At 40.6% G+C, this 14,755-nt stretch overlaps 1 protein-coding gene across 4 annotated transcripts in view; it reads left to right on the top strand.

Annotated features, from left to right (window-relative positions):
• The first annotated feature begins 1,166 nt into the window (after positions 1 to 1,166).
• Positions 1,167 to 14,755, top strand: part of FBXO34 (F-box protein 34) — a 90,509-nt gene continuing 76,920 nt past the window's right edge. For 2 of the 4 annotated variants that reach the window (XM_086709695.1, XM_086709692.1), the window contains exon 1: positions 1,588 to 1,787. Coding sequence is in view for 1 of the 4 variants with exons in the window: in XM_086709690.1 (XP_086565816.1) it covers positions 1,168 to 1,313 (146 nt within the window). In the remaining 3 variants the exon portion in view is untranslated. Of the gene's footprint in view, positions 1,314 to 1,587; positions 1,788 to 14,755 lie in introns of those variants that run through there. The other 2 variants (XM_086709690.1, XM_086709691.1) reach the window with 2 other exon arrangements.

Raw genomic sequence — 14,755 nt, 5'->3', positions numbered from 1 at the left:
AACTGTACAGAGCCTCTCAGGTGGAACTCAGGAGCCATGAGATCATGACCTGAGCCAAAGTTGACACTTAACTGAGCCACCCAGGCACCCCTAAAAACTCATTTTGGCAGTTTGTATTAGTAACTATAAATGTGTTGATACACTTTCACCTAGTGGTTCCATTTCATGGTATTTATCTTTAAGAATCTACATTCATGAGAATGTCCTGTGAGTTCTTTGTAATGGTAAGAAGAGAAGGGACTACGTCGAAGAATGGAAAATTAATTCAGTAAATTTTCCATGTCCACTAAAATAGAATTTAGCTGTTAAAATACTTATGAAGTGTATGAAATATGAAAAATACATATACACATGAAAAAAGAGGACCCAAAACTGTGGGTACTCTATGATCATAGCATTGTAAAATAAATATGCATGGGACAAAAAGTCTAAAGGAAAATACACCAGATGCTGAGAGTGGCTGTGTTTGTGTGAAGGAGTTTTTCTTTATTGTCCTCATGTTTTATAATACAGTTAAAATTATTTTTACAATAAAATCGATCATCATTTTAAAGCCTGGGTATGAAAAGTTTCCTTACTGGCACTCTGATTTCAAAGTACTAAATAAATTAATAAAGTCTTAAAAACCTATTCTGTATTTCTTTGCAGTTCCTTAAACTTCTACAGACCACATTTTGAGATTGTTAACCTTGAAAGTTTATGTGCAGATAGGTATTCCTGCCATGATTTGCATGGAAACGGATGATAGAAGGGACTCTCTTTTTACAAATGCGAGTTCTGAAAATCCAGTCTTCCAAGCTGGTAGCAGAATCAAAATTGGAACCCAAGTCTAATAGTAACTAATACCGTTTGTAGCTCCAGCCATGAGTGCTGATAAACTGGTCAAGTCTACGGACTGCACACTGGCGTTTCTACCATTCTGGCTAGCTAGCCTGAGGGTTTGATTCCTTTCGCTACAGCTCGTACTCCAGCTTTCACTCTTTCCCACCACTTGGGGGCTCGCAGATTCTTCACCCTTTTTAGGTTCCCCACTTTTCCCTTTCCCAGCGTCCGAAGTACCGCAGAATACCCGGCAGGGGTCGCTGCAACCCCCTGGTACCGCAGCCCCTCCCCTGGCCAACCGTCGATTGGGCCGGCGCGTGACGTCACTCCGTTTTAGCCAAACAAATGGGTTTCGGGGCGAGCGTTGGGCTCCGCCGCGCCGTGCTGGGCGCTCGGTCCGCCTCAGCGGTGGGGAGTGAGCCAGGCCTCCTGCTGCCGCCGCATCGGGGTGTGCAGCCCCGGGCCAGGCCCCGACCGGGGCAGGAGCGCAGGTGGGTCCGGGCCGCGGTGGGGCTTGGCGTGAGGGTAGCGCGGTCGGGGTCCGGCGGCTGCGGCCACCGTGGCCGCTCCCCGCCCCCTCCCGCCGCCTGCCTGCGCTCCCGGGGAGCGGGGCGGGTGGGGGCGGGGGCGCCGCCCGCGGTCCCGGGCTCGCAGCGCGTCCGGCGCGTCTGGGGCAGGGGCCCCGCGGCCCGCGCCTCCTCCCGGGCCGGCCTCAGCTAGTGCACGGGCCGGGCGCTGAGCGCCCCCGCGGGCCGCGGAAGGTCGGGCGGGCCGGCGGGTGGCAGCCGGGTCCCCGGTCCGGGCTAGAGCTCAGGAGATCACAGATAGGCCGTAAGGAGGCACTGGACCGGCTCTCTCACCTCCGGGACCCGCGGCCGGTGAGGAAGTCGGGCCCTGGGCGGGAGTCGCCTCGCCTGGTCGCGCCCGCCGGGCTCGGCCACCCTGTCCTTTCCGTCCCGGCGCAGGTGAGCTGACGCCTCCCCTTAACCTTCCTCTGGGACCGGGCAGGACTGGGGCTCAGAAGCTTCTGTCGCCTCCGGGCAGGCGCAAGTCTACTGCGGGTCGGCCCTAGTCAGCGATGAAGTCACAGTGCTCTGGGTCCTCGTGTCTGTGACGTCAGGGGTTTCCAAGAGATGGGCTATGATGTCACTGCAGACCCCGCGGGGATCTTGGCGCGCGGGAGGGCGGGGAAGACCAGGAGGGGAGAAAAAGGAAGTTCAGTCTTTTATCAACGCCTGGAATTGCAGCGGATTTGAACAGAAAGTGGTTCGATATCAGCATTTCACAATTTTAATAGTTGTCAAGTTCTTTAACTTCATTTCAAACAAGCATTGTTAGTACAGTTCGACAAGACACATTTAATTTAGAAAAGTCTAAATCAGGAGGTTGGGGGAGGTTGAGTGTTTAATGTGAATGCCTTTTAGGAAGCTGAACTCATAGTTTGATGCTTTGTGATTGGAATTGCTGAAGAAATAGAACCAACTGGAGTGCTGATAATTCAGTTTGCCTTACTCTTTTTTTTGCTACCCAGTTTTGAAATCAAATACGGTATCTACTTCTTCTCAGTTTTGCTAGAGAGTGGCTGGAAAGGCGGACCTTAAATGAACTTTTTCTGTTGTAAAGGGGTGGAGGGGTTGGGGCGCCTGGGTGGCTCAGTCGGTTAAGCCGCCGACTTCGGCTCAGGTCATGATCTCGCGGTCCGTGAGTTCGAGCCCCGCGTGCTCAGAACTCTGTGCTGACAGCTCAGAGCCTGGAGCCTGTTTCAGATTCTGTGTCTCCCTCTCTCTGCCCCTCCCCCGTTCATGCTCTGTCTCTGTCTCAAAAATAAATCAACGTTAAAAAAAAGGGGGGGGTGGAGGGGTAAGGCAGGAGGTTTGAATTAATCCAATATTCTTTTTAAACAATAATTACCTGAAGATTTAATTTATTTAGGTTGTTCTTGTCTTGTACTGTCATGGATAATTGAGGGCTTCCTGTGGTTTTAACTCACCAACAAGCTGTTTTCTTGCTTTCCCACTAAAACTGGGCTATGACAATAACCCAGGACTGCTTGTCTGGACAGGTAACTAAAATTTTGTCTGTATTACTTTCAAATATGAAACTACAGAATTTATATATATATATATTTTAAATATATTTTTTTAATTTAACTTTTTTTTTTTTTTGAGAGAGAGAGAGAGAGAGTGTGAGCAGGGGAGGGGCAGAGAGGATCCCCAGCAGGCTCGGAGTTGTCAGCGTGGAGCCGGATGTGGGGCTTCAACTCAAACCATGGCATCATGACCTGAGCTGAAATCAAGAGTCAGACACTTAACTGACTGAGCCACCCAGGCACCCCTAGAATTTTTTTAAAGCTCCTTTGTGAATATTGTTTTTCTTCGAAAGCTTTCAAAAGAGATCAGGCCAGAAAAGAAGCTAGTCACTTGCCATTACTGACCCTCTTCAGATATTTTAGCATATCAATATAATTTTTTCCTCTCTATAGGATCATTTAAATAGAATCTAGTTTGAAAAATAGTTGCCTTAAGATTGAAGTATGATTACAATATAGGGTCTTCAGCTGGAAGCTTGGGTAGGAGTCCTCAGTCCTTCCTCATTGACCTTGATTTGTAATGGTAATTTTTTTTGTCTTGTTGTTAATAGTTCCTCTTCTTCATTTGCCTCTATGGGGCGCCTGGGTGGCGCAGTCGGTTAAGCGTCCGACTTCAGCCAGGTCATGATCTCGCGATCCGTGAGTTCGAGCCCCGTGTCGGGCTCTGGGCTGATGGCTCAGAGCCTGGAGCCTGTTTCCGATTCTGTGTCTCCCTCTCTCTCTGCCCCTCCCCCGTTCATGCTCTGTCTCTCTCTGTCCCAAAAATAAATAAACGTTGAAAAAAAAAATTAAAAAAAATAAAGGTGATTGATAGGTATTGTCTCTCTGAATTTTGCATCAACATGTAGATGGACATTATACTGTGTACATTAACACAGTAAATGAAAGCAAGCATTTACCCTCATTAATTACTGTTGCATTTGACTGGAAGTTCACAAAAGAAGGCTTTCTTACAAATTTCTTTTTGGTCCTCACCATACCTTGGAAATCTGACAGTTATGTGTGGTACTGAAAATTGTTTGTTTGTTTGTTTTCTTTTAAGAAATTAGTAATTATATGGTGATGATGTTGATTGAAGGCTCTAAAGACAGAATTTGAGCCTTTGGATCCTCAAGACTGATAGGTATCGAGTTAACATGAAACTGCTGATATTGAGGGTTTTAGTCAACCTACTCTAAGGTGAAAGGATCGTGGCAAGATAGTATGTGATGAAATTGAAGGAGGTTCAGAAGGACACTTGTACAGGTCTTTTCCAGGTAGCCTTTCAAGGGCAGGCTATGTGGCTCTGTGTAAATTAAGTGTATCGTACTTGTATATCTGGGAAGGGATGGAAGTCAAACTAAATGTGAATTGAAAGACATATAAATGATGATGATACAGTAATCTCTTCCTGGCAGTGCTTTTTTTCCCCTCTGTTGTGTTTAGTAGTTATGATTTTTTTTTTTTCCTAATGGAACATGAGAATAGGTGGAGAGTAATATCTTTAAGTGTATTCTAATGTGATTGAGGAAAAATGACAGGTATAAAAAAGCCAGCTTATGTGTATAGTTGTATAACTATTTAGCAAGCCATAACTCTTCTGAAACATTTTTACAGCTTGTTTCTACCTTTGGCAGGATGTTTTTCTACCCAGGCCTTGAAGTTTTGGGTCTAGGAAGTAGCTTTTACTTCTTATAACTGGACATTTATTTTAGATTGCGTTTAAAATATTTTGTTATCTTCTTCAGTTACTGCATTTGAAGGGACTAAATCGACCACTCATTAATGATTATGGCATCTTTCTGACAGCTAAAGCAAATATGAAGAAATCAAAGTGCTATATTTTATGAATTTTCCAAATTCTTTGGGTATGTTTATTGGATCATTTCTATTAACAGGTAGAATTTAAATTCTTGTACAAAATTTCTACTTTATTTTCTAAACTTAAATTTATGCTCAGTTTAACTTGGAGAGTTTTGATATTCTAGTAAGCCTTAGTCTTGTTTAATATTTGCTGGGGGAGAACATACTAATCATTAGAGACATCATTTTGTGTAATCTTCCAAAATTTGCAGCTGTTTAGAACCAGATACTTGAGGGAGACTACTATGGTATAATGAATGCCTTCCTTGTTAGGTCATGTGTGACAAAGGCAAAATTCAGCAAGTGCATAATTTACAGTCCTTTGGAAGCAACAACAACAAAAAAAGAGATTAACTCCAAATGCATTAAGGTCATCTGGAAATTGAATTCCTGTCAGTCTTTATCTTTGCATAATTTAACTTCTCTGTAGTTCATGTTTATGGTATGTTGAAGTTGATGAACATACTATATTATCTAGGAAAGTACTAATAATTAGAGTGTAGGTGTTTCTTAATGTTAGCTGAAAGAATTTATCAACCTTTAATTTCCAACAACATCTTCTAGTTAGCTCTCGACAGAGGAGACTCTGGATCTTCTCCTTTTCAATATTCAACTTCTGGGGCTCCTGGGTGGCTCAGTTGGTTCAGCATCTGACTTCAGCTCAGGTCATGATCTCACAGTTTGTGAGTTCGAGCCCCGCGTTGGGCTCTGTGCTGACAGCTCAGAGCCTGGAGCCTGCTTTGGATTCTGTCTCCTTCTGTCTCTGCCTCTCCCCACTTGTGCTCTCTGTCTCTCAAAAATAAATAAATGAAAAAAAATTTTTAATATTCAACCACAGAATCCTAGCACATACATTTCCTACCCTGTTTAGTTTAAATATGAAACTAAACATTAGTATGTGTGATTAAATATTACTAAATTTATTATAAGGCATGGGTTTCATTCATCCAACAGACATTTTTTGAGTACCTCAGCTAGGGACTGTGACATGCAGATGAATTGTCCTTGCTACAAGGATCCTTGACCTTTGTTTTAATATTTCCTTGCCATGGAGGCCCATGGGTAGGTGGAGCCAGAATTGGACCAAGAGGGCGAACCAGTTATATTATGCCAGATTGGCCAGAGGTCTTATCTAAAAGTCAGTTTAAAGAGGTATTTAGAAACTCAGGTGAAAAGAATGGGGAATAGATTATGATACTGGCAAAGGGTCTAGACTCCACAGATTTGGATTACTCTAAAATGAGTGGAGCTTAGCAAGTGAGCACTTTCTTTGAGTCAAGAACAAGTGCTGAAGGCCAGAACTAGCCTGTGTAGGCAGTCTAAAATTAGAGGCAGAGTGAAGAGGTAGAATCCAGATATCCCGCTCTCACAGGCATTGTGTGTACCTTTTTCCACTCTAAGGTTATTCCTTTTCTTTCTTATTTCCTTCCCCTCCCCTCCCTCCCTCTCTCCCTCCTTTCCTTCTTTCCTTCCTTCCTTGTTCCTTTTCTTAAATTGACAAACTCACAGTCGTCATTTCCACTTTTGTTTTCTTTCCCTGCCATTTTATTATGGAAAATTTTAATCACAGAAAAGTCGCAAGAATTGTTTGCTGAACAACTGAATACCCAAGTACCTGCAAACCTAGATTCTGTAATTTATATTTTGCCTTATATACTTATCTATCTATCCAACCTACCATCCCTCTCTCTTCCTGTATTCATTCATCAATTTATCTTATATTTTGTTGTGTTTCAAAGTAACTGTATTTTACTCCTAAATACTTAAGTGTGCCCATCATGAACTATTTGTTTACTTGGTTTTTAGTTAGAACTTACATACAGTAAATTGTACAGATCTTACGTATACCATACCCTTAGTTTGGGCAAATTCATACATCTTTGTAACCTATAACCCTGACAAGATAGAACATTACCGGGGCGCCTGGGTGGCTCAGTCAGTTGAGTGTCCGACTTCGGCTCAGGTAGTGATCTCACGGTTCCAGGGTTTGAGCCCGCGTTGGGCTTTGTGCTGATAGCTTGGAGCCTGGAGCTTGCTTCGGATTCTGTGTCTGCCTCTCTCTCTGTCCCTCCTCCACTCATGTTCTGTCTCTCTCTGAAAAGTAAATAAACATTAAGAAAAAAAAATATAGAACATTACCATCACTATAAGAAGTTCCTTCATGTACCTTCCAAGTCAATTTAATTAACTTTTTAATCTTCTGCAGTCTTATTTCCACCAGTTTCTTCTGAAAATACCCTTTCAAAGGGCTAGCTTTGTTAGCACACTTGAGTAGCATTGTGCTAGGTGTTCAGAATGTAAAGAAGAACACAGCTCCTACTCTCTTTAAGCTTATAATTTAGTTTGGGTTATAGTCAGGTGTCCAAAAAGAGATAAATGTTATATGAATTAAGAGGAGGCAAATGGGACTGCCAGAGAAAGCTTCCTAGGTGTGAGTCTTGAATTGGACCTTTGTTTTGGGATCCAGAGAAGAGTTGTGTGTGTGTTTTGTTTTGTTTTGTTTTTAATTTAAATAGACTGATTAGAAATTAGAAGTTATTGTATTAAACAACACTAGCAGAGAAGGGTGGTTTGGACCCAATTTTGGAGTGAGTATAAACATTATTCTATATCCAGTGATAATTTTTGAAGAAGGAAGGAATATAAAAAACATTAAATTCTTCTCTTGTTTGTCATATCTGGTACTTAATTGTGTCGATGATTTCTTCATTTTTTGAGGCCTCTCCTTTCTTGGTTCTGTGGCTATCTCTGATTCTCAGTTTTGCTGGCAATTCTTTCTCTTCCAGATTTAAACTACTGAGAGCTCTGTCTTGACTCTTTATTGTGCTCCTTGTTATCTGGCCCTTAGCTCTTTGGGCTTCTCAATTATAATTCTTTCCAGGTCCTTGCTACATCTGTATCCATAAGCTGTTAACTCTTGTTAGGTTTCTAATTGCTAATAGTATGCTGCTTTTTGTGTGTCCCTATTTACTTCGTACTTATTCAAGAGTCTGTAGCAAGAGCATTTGTTCTAAGTAGTTGTAGCACATGGGATTTATTAGGAAAGAAAGATGTACACTTGGGCTGAATGAATAGAGTAGATGAGCTTCTAGGAACAAACCTCAGAACGACACTGCAGAATTTGCCTGCTAAGGGGGCTACTGCCAGTGTGGACCGTGCTGTTGAATCAGAAAGCTGCTGCCACCGTACTTACCTTTAAAAAAAGAAGAAGTAGGAGTTGGAGAAGGAGAAGTAGTAGTAGTAGTAGTGGTTTACCTTCCTTGGGCAGAAGTACCATTGATGTTACTTTCTGCTCCCATATCTTATGCAGGTATGTCTGCTTAGCTGCTCTTAGGTCAAATGTGAGACCTTAATTTAAAGGGCATCTAGAAAATGTAGTCTTTAGTTCAGCCTCTGAAAAATAGGAAGGTGAGGATGGGTTGGAATGAGTAGTGACATTCACTTTGTGAAAAACTAAACTCCTTTTCCATAGATTCCCTCAGTGTAACAAAGTAAAGTCTTTTCAGATTTTGCTATTTCTGTGCAAAGACCATGGGTATTGTTCTAGTTTCCTGAGATGGAAACTACTGCTCTCAATTGTACCAGATTTTTATGTTCTGGGCATAACAAAAAACTGACTCAAATTTACTAGCTCATAATATTGAAAAGTTCAAAGGTGAAGCTTGATCCACTTGTACTTATGTGATCAGAACCTCATCTTTCTCTTTTTTCTGTTATTTAATGAGCTCTGCTTCTGATGTGTTGGTCCCTTTGTGGTCCCAGCATGTTTGTCAGCAGCTCAAGCTCTAGGTGCTCATGCCATCAAATCCAGAGAGGAAGGGTGAGTGTTTCAGCAGAGGCTGTAGGGCCTCACCTTTGTTCCTTCATCCAACCCTTTGGCAGTCTGAAGCCTACAGGACCCCTTTTTTGGGGTTATTTATTTATTTTCATTGTAATTGTTACAAAAATGTTTATTTTTGAGAGACAGAGCAAGTGGGGGAGGGGCACAGAGATGGGGACAGAGGATCCAAAGCAGGCTCTGTGCTGACAGCAGCTAGCCTAATGTCAGGCTCGAGCTCACAAACTGTGAGATCATGACCTGAGCCAAAGTTGGACACTCCACCAATGGAGCCACCCAGGCGCCCCTTAAATTTTTTTTGAAAAAAAGAGTAATAGTATTTCACTGGTGACCCTCAAGGCAGGCCGATCCCACCCCACCTTGGGGAGAGGAGGGGGGCACCAGTTGTCTTCCACTTATTTTACATCTCTCGTGTCACTTCACCATGCCAGACTAGGGTCAAGCTCAACAGGGTCTTCTTTCCCCATTCTCTATGCTGTAGTTTCTCTGGATAGTAGGTAGGGACAGTGGGAATCTTGTTCATTCATTCACGTGGAGCACTAATTAGGTGGTGAGGCATTTGGCTACCTTAAGAGGGTTATAGTTATTCCTGCTGTTGTACTCAGGCTTCACTGAATTTCTCCACTTTGACATTTGGAGTACTGGGCAGAAATCACATTGCATCAACACCTGCTGAGGGCCTTTGTGATTTTTTTTTAATGTTTATTTATTTTTGAGAGAGAGAGAGAGAGTGCGAGTGGCAGAGGAGCAGAGAGAGGAGGGAGAATTTGAAGCAGGCTCCATGTTCTGAGCTGTCAGCACAGAGCCCAATGAGGGGTTCAGACTCACAAACCGTGAGATCATGACCTGAGCCAAAGTCAGACACTCAGCTTACTGAGCCCACTCAGGCAGGAGTCCAGGGCCTTTGTGATTATTTTAAAATAAAATACATAGGTCTACAAAGAGAAGCAATTGTATTAAAATACCATTATCAAAATACTTTTTAAAAATTGTAAGATAGTATTGCTTCTTTGTTAAATAATAAGATTTAGTATGGGTCTAATAATTTCCAAGTAGTGATAAACATTGGCATTATTTGTAAGTGCAAGCAATGATAATGTGATATGAAACTATCTGTGATTTCTGCTGGTGACAGAGTGACTGGTATTGCAGAATATTGTGGTCTGTTGACTGAATTCACAAAAGGGCATGCTAAATTTCAGTTAAATTAAGTTCAGTAAAATTAAAGATATCTTCTCCCCCTCATCTTAGCTTCTAGACAGCCTGAGTTCTATACCCAAACTTTTTGGGGCATCTGTGTGCTTCAGCTTAAGAACTATAGCTTGAAGAGAGTTTCTCTTCCCAGGAGCCCCAGCAGATAGATGTCTTCATGTATCTCATTGACTTTGGGTCATATTGACATTTCTGAACCAACTACTAAGGCCAGAAATATTTGGTAACTAGTTTAGCCAGCCTGAACCTACCCCTGGAGCTGAGGTTAGGTTCATTCCTACCTAAACAGCATGATGGCTTAGCTTTTTTTTTTTTTTTCCTGAGGGAAAGTCAGGGGCCACAGGGTGCTGAATAGCAAATAGTAGATGTCCAATATGTCATCCTTAATTCATCCCCTCTCCTTTGCTCCCGTAGTCCATCAGTCATCACATTTTAGTGAATTTTTCATTTGGATTTGTCTTTCCCTGATCAAAGTCTCTGTTAACATCCTGGCCTCCAAATTGGAGCATATGGGATAGTCCACTGGGTTGCAAAAAGGAAAGTATTAGAACTTACAGTTATTTTTGCATACTTTTAGTATTTTTGTGTATGTTTTATACCATATGTAAAATAAAGAAGTTCAGTAGTACATGCACGTATGTAAAATATAGAAGTATGTACGTATTTATTTTTATTAAAAATTGTTTTAATGTTTATTTTTGAAGGAGAGCCAGAGCATAAGAGGAGGGAGGGGCAGAGAGAGAGGGAGACACAGAATCGGAAGCAAGCTCCAGGCTCTGAGCTGTCAGCACAGAGCCTGGTGCGGGACTGGAACTCACTGACTGTGAGATCATGACCTGAGCCAAAGTCAGACGCTCAAATGACTGAGCCACCCAGGCTCCCCTAGAAGTATATACATATTTATGTGGGTACATGTTAAAATTGTTTCAAATCATGGGAATGGGAGGGTCAGAAAAGTTGAGATAACCATAGAGCAGTGCCTTTTAGTAGAAATATAATGTGAGCCGTATGTAATTTAAAATTTTCTAGTTCACCACATTAAAAAGGGTAAAAGCATCTGAAAATAATTTTAGTATGTTATTTAACATAATATGTCCTAAACACCATGATTTCAACATGTAATCAATATAAAAAATTAATGAGATAGTTTGCATTCTTTTTTTCATGTCAAGTCTGAAATTCGATGTTCATTTTACATGTAAATCTCATATCAGTTCAGACTGGTGATTTCAGATGCTCATTAACCACATGTGGCTAGTGGCTTCTGTAGTGGATAGCACAGATCTAGACCAATAGATTATTCTCGGTTTAGATTTCTATAATTGTCTCTGTGTAGTTTTCATAAATCCATTATTCTCTTCAGTTTTTTTGTACGCTTGCTGGGTCAATTGAACAAAAACCCCACTGGGATGTTAGTTTCCTGCATCACATTTAACAGCTTTTTAAAAATTTTCCTTTTATTTTTTTGAGAGTGTGTGTGCAAGCAGGGGAGGGGCAGAGGGAGAAGGAGGGAGAGAATCTTAAGCACGCTTCACGCCCAGTGCGGATCTGATGAGGCTCAATCCCATGAGTCTGGGATGATGACCTGAGTCAAAATCAAGAGTCGGATGCTCAACTGACTGAGCCACCCAGGCACCCCTTAGCTTTTAAGACTTTCCCTAAGATAGTCTGTCCTATCTTTCTTCCTCACATGTTTCTAGGACTGCCTGCAACAAACCTGGGGTTCAGTTAGGTAGTTTCCTCAGCTTTGCCTTCCCTTTCTATTTCTTCAGATGTAACCATTCATTATGAGGAGTCTGTTCCCATAAAACCTCCTTGGACTCTCCAATCCCTCTGCAGTTTATTTTCCGAACTCCCACTGGGTATATTGAGTACTCAGCCACTTAGCACTTTAGCACTTCATCATATACTGTTGTTTACTGTTCTCTAATTGTTTCCTGTGTGTCATTAGGTTTATCTCCCTTAGTAAATGCTAAGCTTCATATCTTATGTCTCTAAATTGTAGATACATAAAGACCTAGCTTCCCCCCCCGCCAACATTTAAGGATATACCTGGGCTATTTAAATTTATAGCTTTAAATTTTTTGAAATTCTGTTTTGTTTTCTACTCTGCTGGTTAACTTAGACACTAGCAGATTCAGTGGTAGGAGTTTGTGTATTGAAATGTTTATTTGGTTCTTGAAAATGAAAGAATTTAATTTGATTTATAAAGTAGTGTACTTGAAGCTGTAAGATCATTCTTGGAACTATAGTAAGGAATTATTGATTAGCTAGAGTTTCTGAAGATGAAATTTGAGTTTGATTAGGAAGTCTCAAAGGACACATTTGCTCTATTGTCCAGGAACCAAGAGTGGCAAACTTGTTTTCCTAAGTAGGACAAGAGATTTTATTTCAAGTTCAGTCATCAGGATTATTCTCTGGAGTTTCTCGGCACTTTCTACACACTAGTCACTTTAGCCCTAGGGGGTTGGTTTCTCAAGTGGAGCAGTTAGATGAAGAGCTTTTCTGCCATCCATAATGTTTTAGCTCATTTGGATTACTACAAAGAGGACTGCGAAAATGGATCCTGAAAATATGTCTGAAGAAGATCATACGGCTTTATGCTTTAGGAATCCTGTCTTTCATTTGATATTTTCTTGCCTGTGTGATATTTAACACATTGTATGGTTATCTTGATAAAATAGCTATATACCAACATTTTTAACTTGTGGAATTTCAAGGCCTCCTTATTACTATTCATTTACTAAAAAACTTGCAGTATGTTTTAGATGCCAGGCATTAAGCTAAGTGCATTAGTTAACTTCTGTCACTTTTTCTGTTGGCATTATTTTACAAATCTTCTATATAATCTTTGGCAAGTAGTGGTCTTCAAGAATATATTTTGTCTTACTGTTTAACACCTTGTGGGTTTTTCTTTCCCTTTTTGGCAAATATCATTAAATAAGATTGTTTTTGTTTGGATATTTATTTACTAAAATAAATATCTATATTTTAAATATTTATTTTGTGAGAGAGAGGCAGAGAGAGGGAGAGAGAATCCCTAGCTGGCCCTAGGCTGTCAGCGCAAAGCCCAAAGTGGCACTTAATCTTACAAACTGTGAGATCATGACCTGAGCCAAAATCAGTTAACCTGTTGAGCCCTAAAATATATTAACTTCTGGAAGTTCACATTTTTCTTCTATTATCAGGAGGTTGTAAGTTTTCCTGAAATTAAAACATACCTTCACATTCTAGTTGCATATATTTGTAAGACTGCATAGTATAAAATATTTTTATAATTTTTATACTTTGATAATGTTTATTTAACATTAAAAAAAACCGTCTTAAATTTTTTTTTTTACATGTATTTATTTTTGAGAGACAGAGCACACGTGGGGAGGGGCAGAGAGAGGAGGAGGCAGAATCGAAAGCAGGCTCCAGGCTCTGAGCTGTCAGCACAGAACCCGACACGGGTCTTCAACTCACAAACCATGAGATCATGATCTGAGCCGAAGTCGGACGTTCAACCAACTGAGCCACCCAGGCGCCCCGTTAAGAAAACAAACAAACAAAAAAAACCCTTCTTAATTGGCTTCTTCAGTAAGTCCAGCAGTTATTAATCTTTGTTTCCTGTAGAATCAGGTAAAAATTTATTACGTTGTTTATACCATGAAAAAAGTAACAGGATTAACATATGCAAATTTTAAGTGTTGAGAAAAGAAAACCACGGAAGGTCAGTTTGATAAATTGCTCAGAAATCTTCATTTTATTTCAGTTTATAATCTGATTGATTCACAGACTTTCATAGTTACTATTTGTAACTGTTTATAATCTATACTTCCCTAGCAAGAAAGAACCTTTTGTATGATTCTTTCAGCTAATCTGAGAAAAAGCCTGTTGGCCTTTTTTGATTTAGCTAGCTGCTTTTGTTTGTTCTTAATGAAAGCAGATAATGAGAAATTAAAAGATAAATAATATGTTTCTAGCAGTAGAATGCCCCCAATGCTTCTCTTTTTGGTTAAAATGGTTTCTTGTCTTTTTTCCTTGAAAGAAGAGTTCTCCGCACTGTCCTTACCTTTTCCCCCCTTTCACCATTTTCTTTTGTCATTTTTGTGTCTAGTGGTTTTTGGGTAATTAGTCCAGTGAGAGATCATGTTGAAACTAAAGTCAGTATAAGTCTTCAAATCATTAAAATTTGCATATATGAAAATTTCAAAAAATTTAAATAGAATATTTAGTAGGATTAAAGAACATTTATTTTTTGGGTAGGTAATGTGCTCATGGTTCAAAATGCAAAAGGTGTAAAAAGTGAGTTTTCTCCTCCCCTGTCTGTTGGGCACACTTTTCCTCTCACTGGAGGCAACAATTCTATTCTCCCTACTTTTTAAAAAAATGCAAGTGTATTCTACATACTACCATATTGACTTTTACTTGATTTTTGTCCTATACATATTGTTATAGGAAGAGTGTATTATTAGTGATAGAACTAAACTAGCAGTGGGTTAACGAACAAAGTTCTCTTATAAAAATTCAGGTAGTTGGTCTAGGGCTGGTATAGCATTCGTGGTATTTCTCTCTCTGTTTTGTTTGGAGGCATAATGAATACAGTAAATTGCACAGACATTAAACAGTTTGATGAGTTTTAACAATTGTATATAACAAACCCTGCGGTTAAGAGAGCCCTCTAGTCTGGTCCTTATTCCTTCCCCCACTCCTTGGTTCTTTCCATACTATTACTGCTCCACTGTTGCCTAGTGTGCTCATTGAGCTAGTTGAATCTCCAGCCATTGCAGCCCGTTCCACACCGCAGGGTGCAAGAAGGGACGAAGGTTACATGCCAGCCTTTTTACAGGAAGATTTCTAGAGCTGCCACTTCGCAACATTTTTAATGTTTCATTAGCCATACCCATAAATAAAGGCGTTTCTTGTTTTACTACCCTTCATTTTATTGCACTTTGCAGATTTGGCATTTT

Source organism: Puma concolor, chromosome B3 (assembly GCF_028749965.1).
Source record: "Puma concolor isolate L17-30 chromosome B3, mPumCon1.1.hap2, whole genome shotgun sequence".
NCBI lineage: Eukaryota > Metazoa > Chordata > Mammalia > Carnivora > Felidae > Puma > Puma concolor.
Note: the sequence above shows the minus strand (reverse complement) of the source record. Positions and strands in the feature narration are given on the sequence as shown.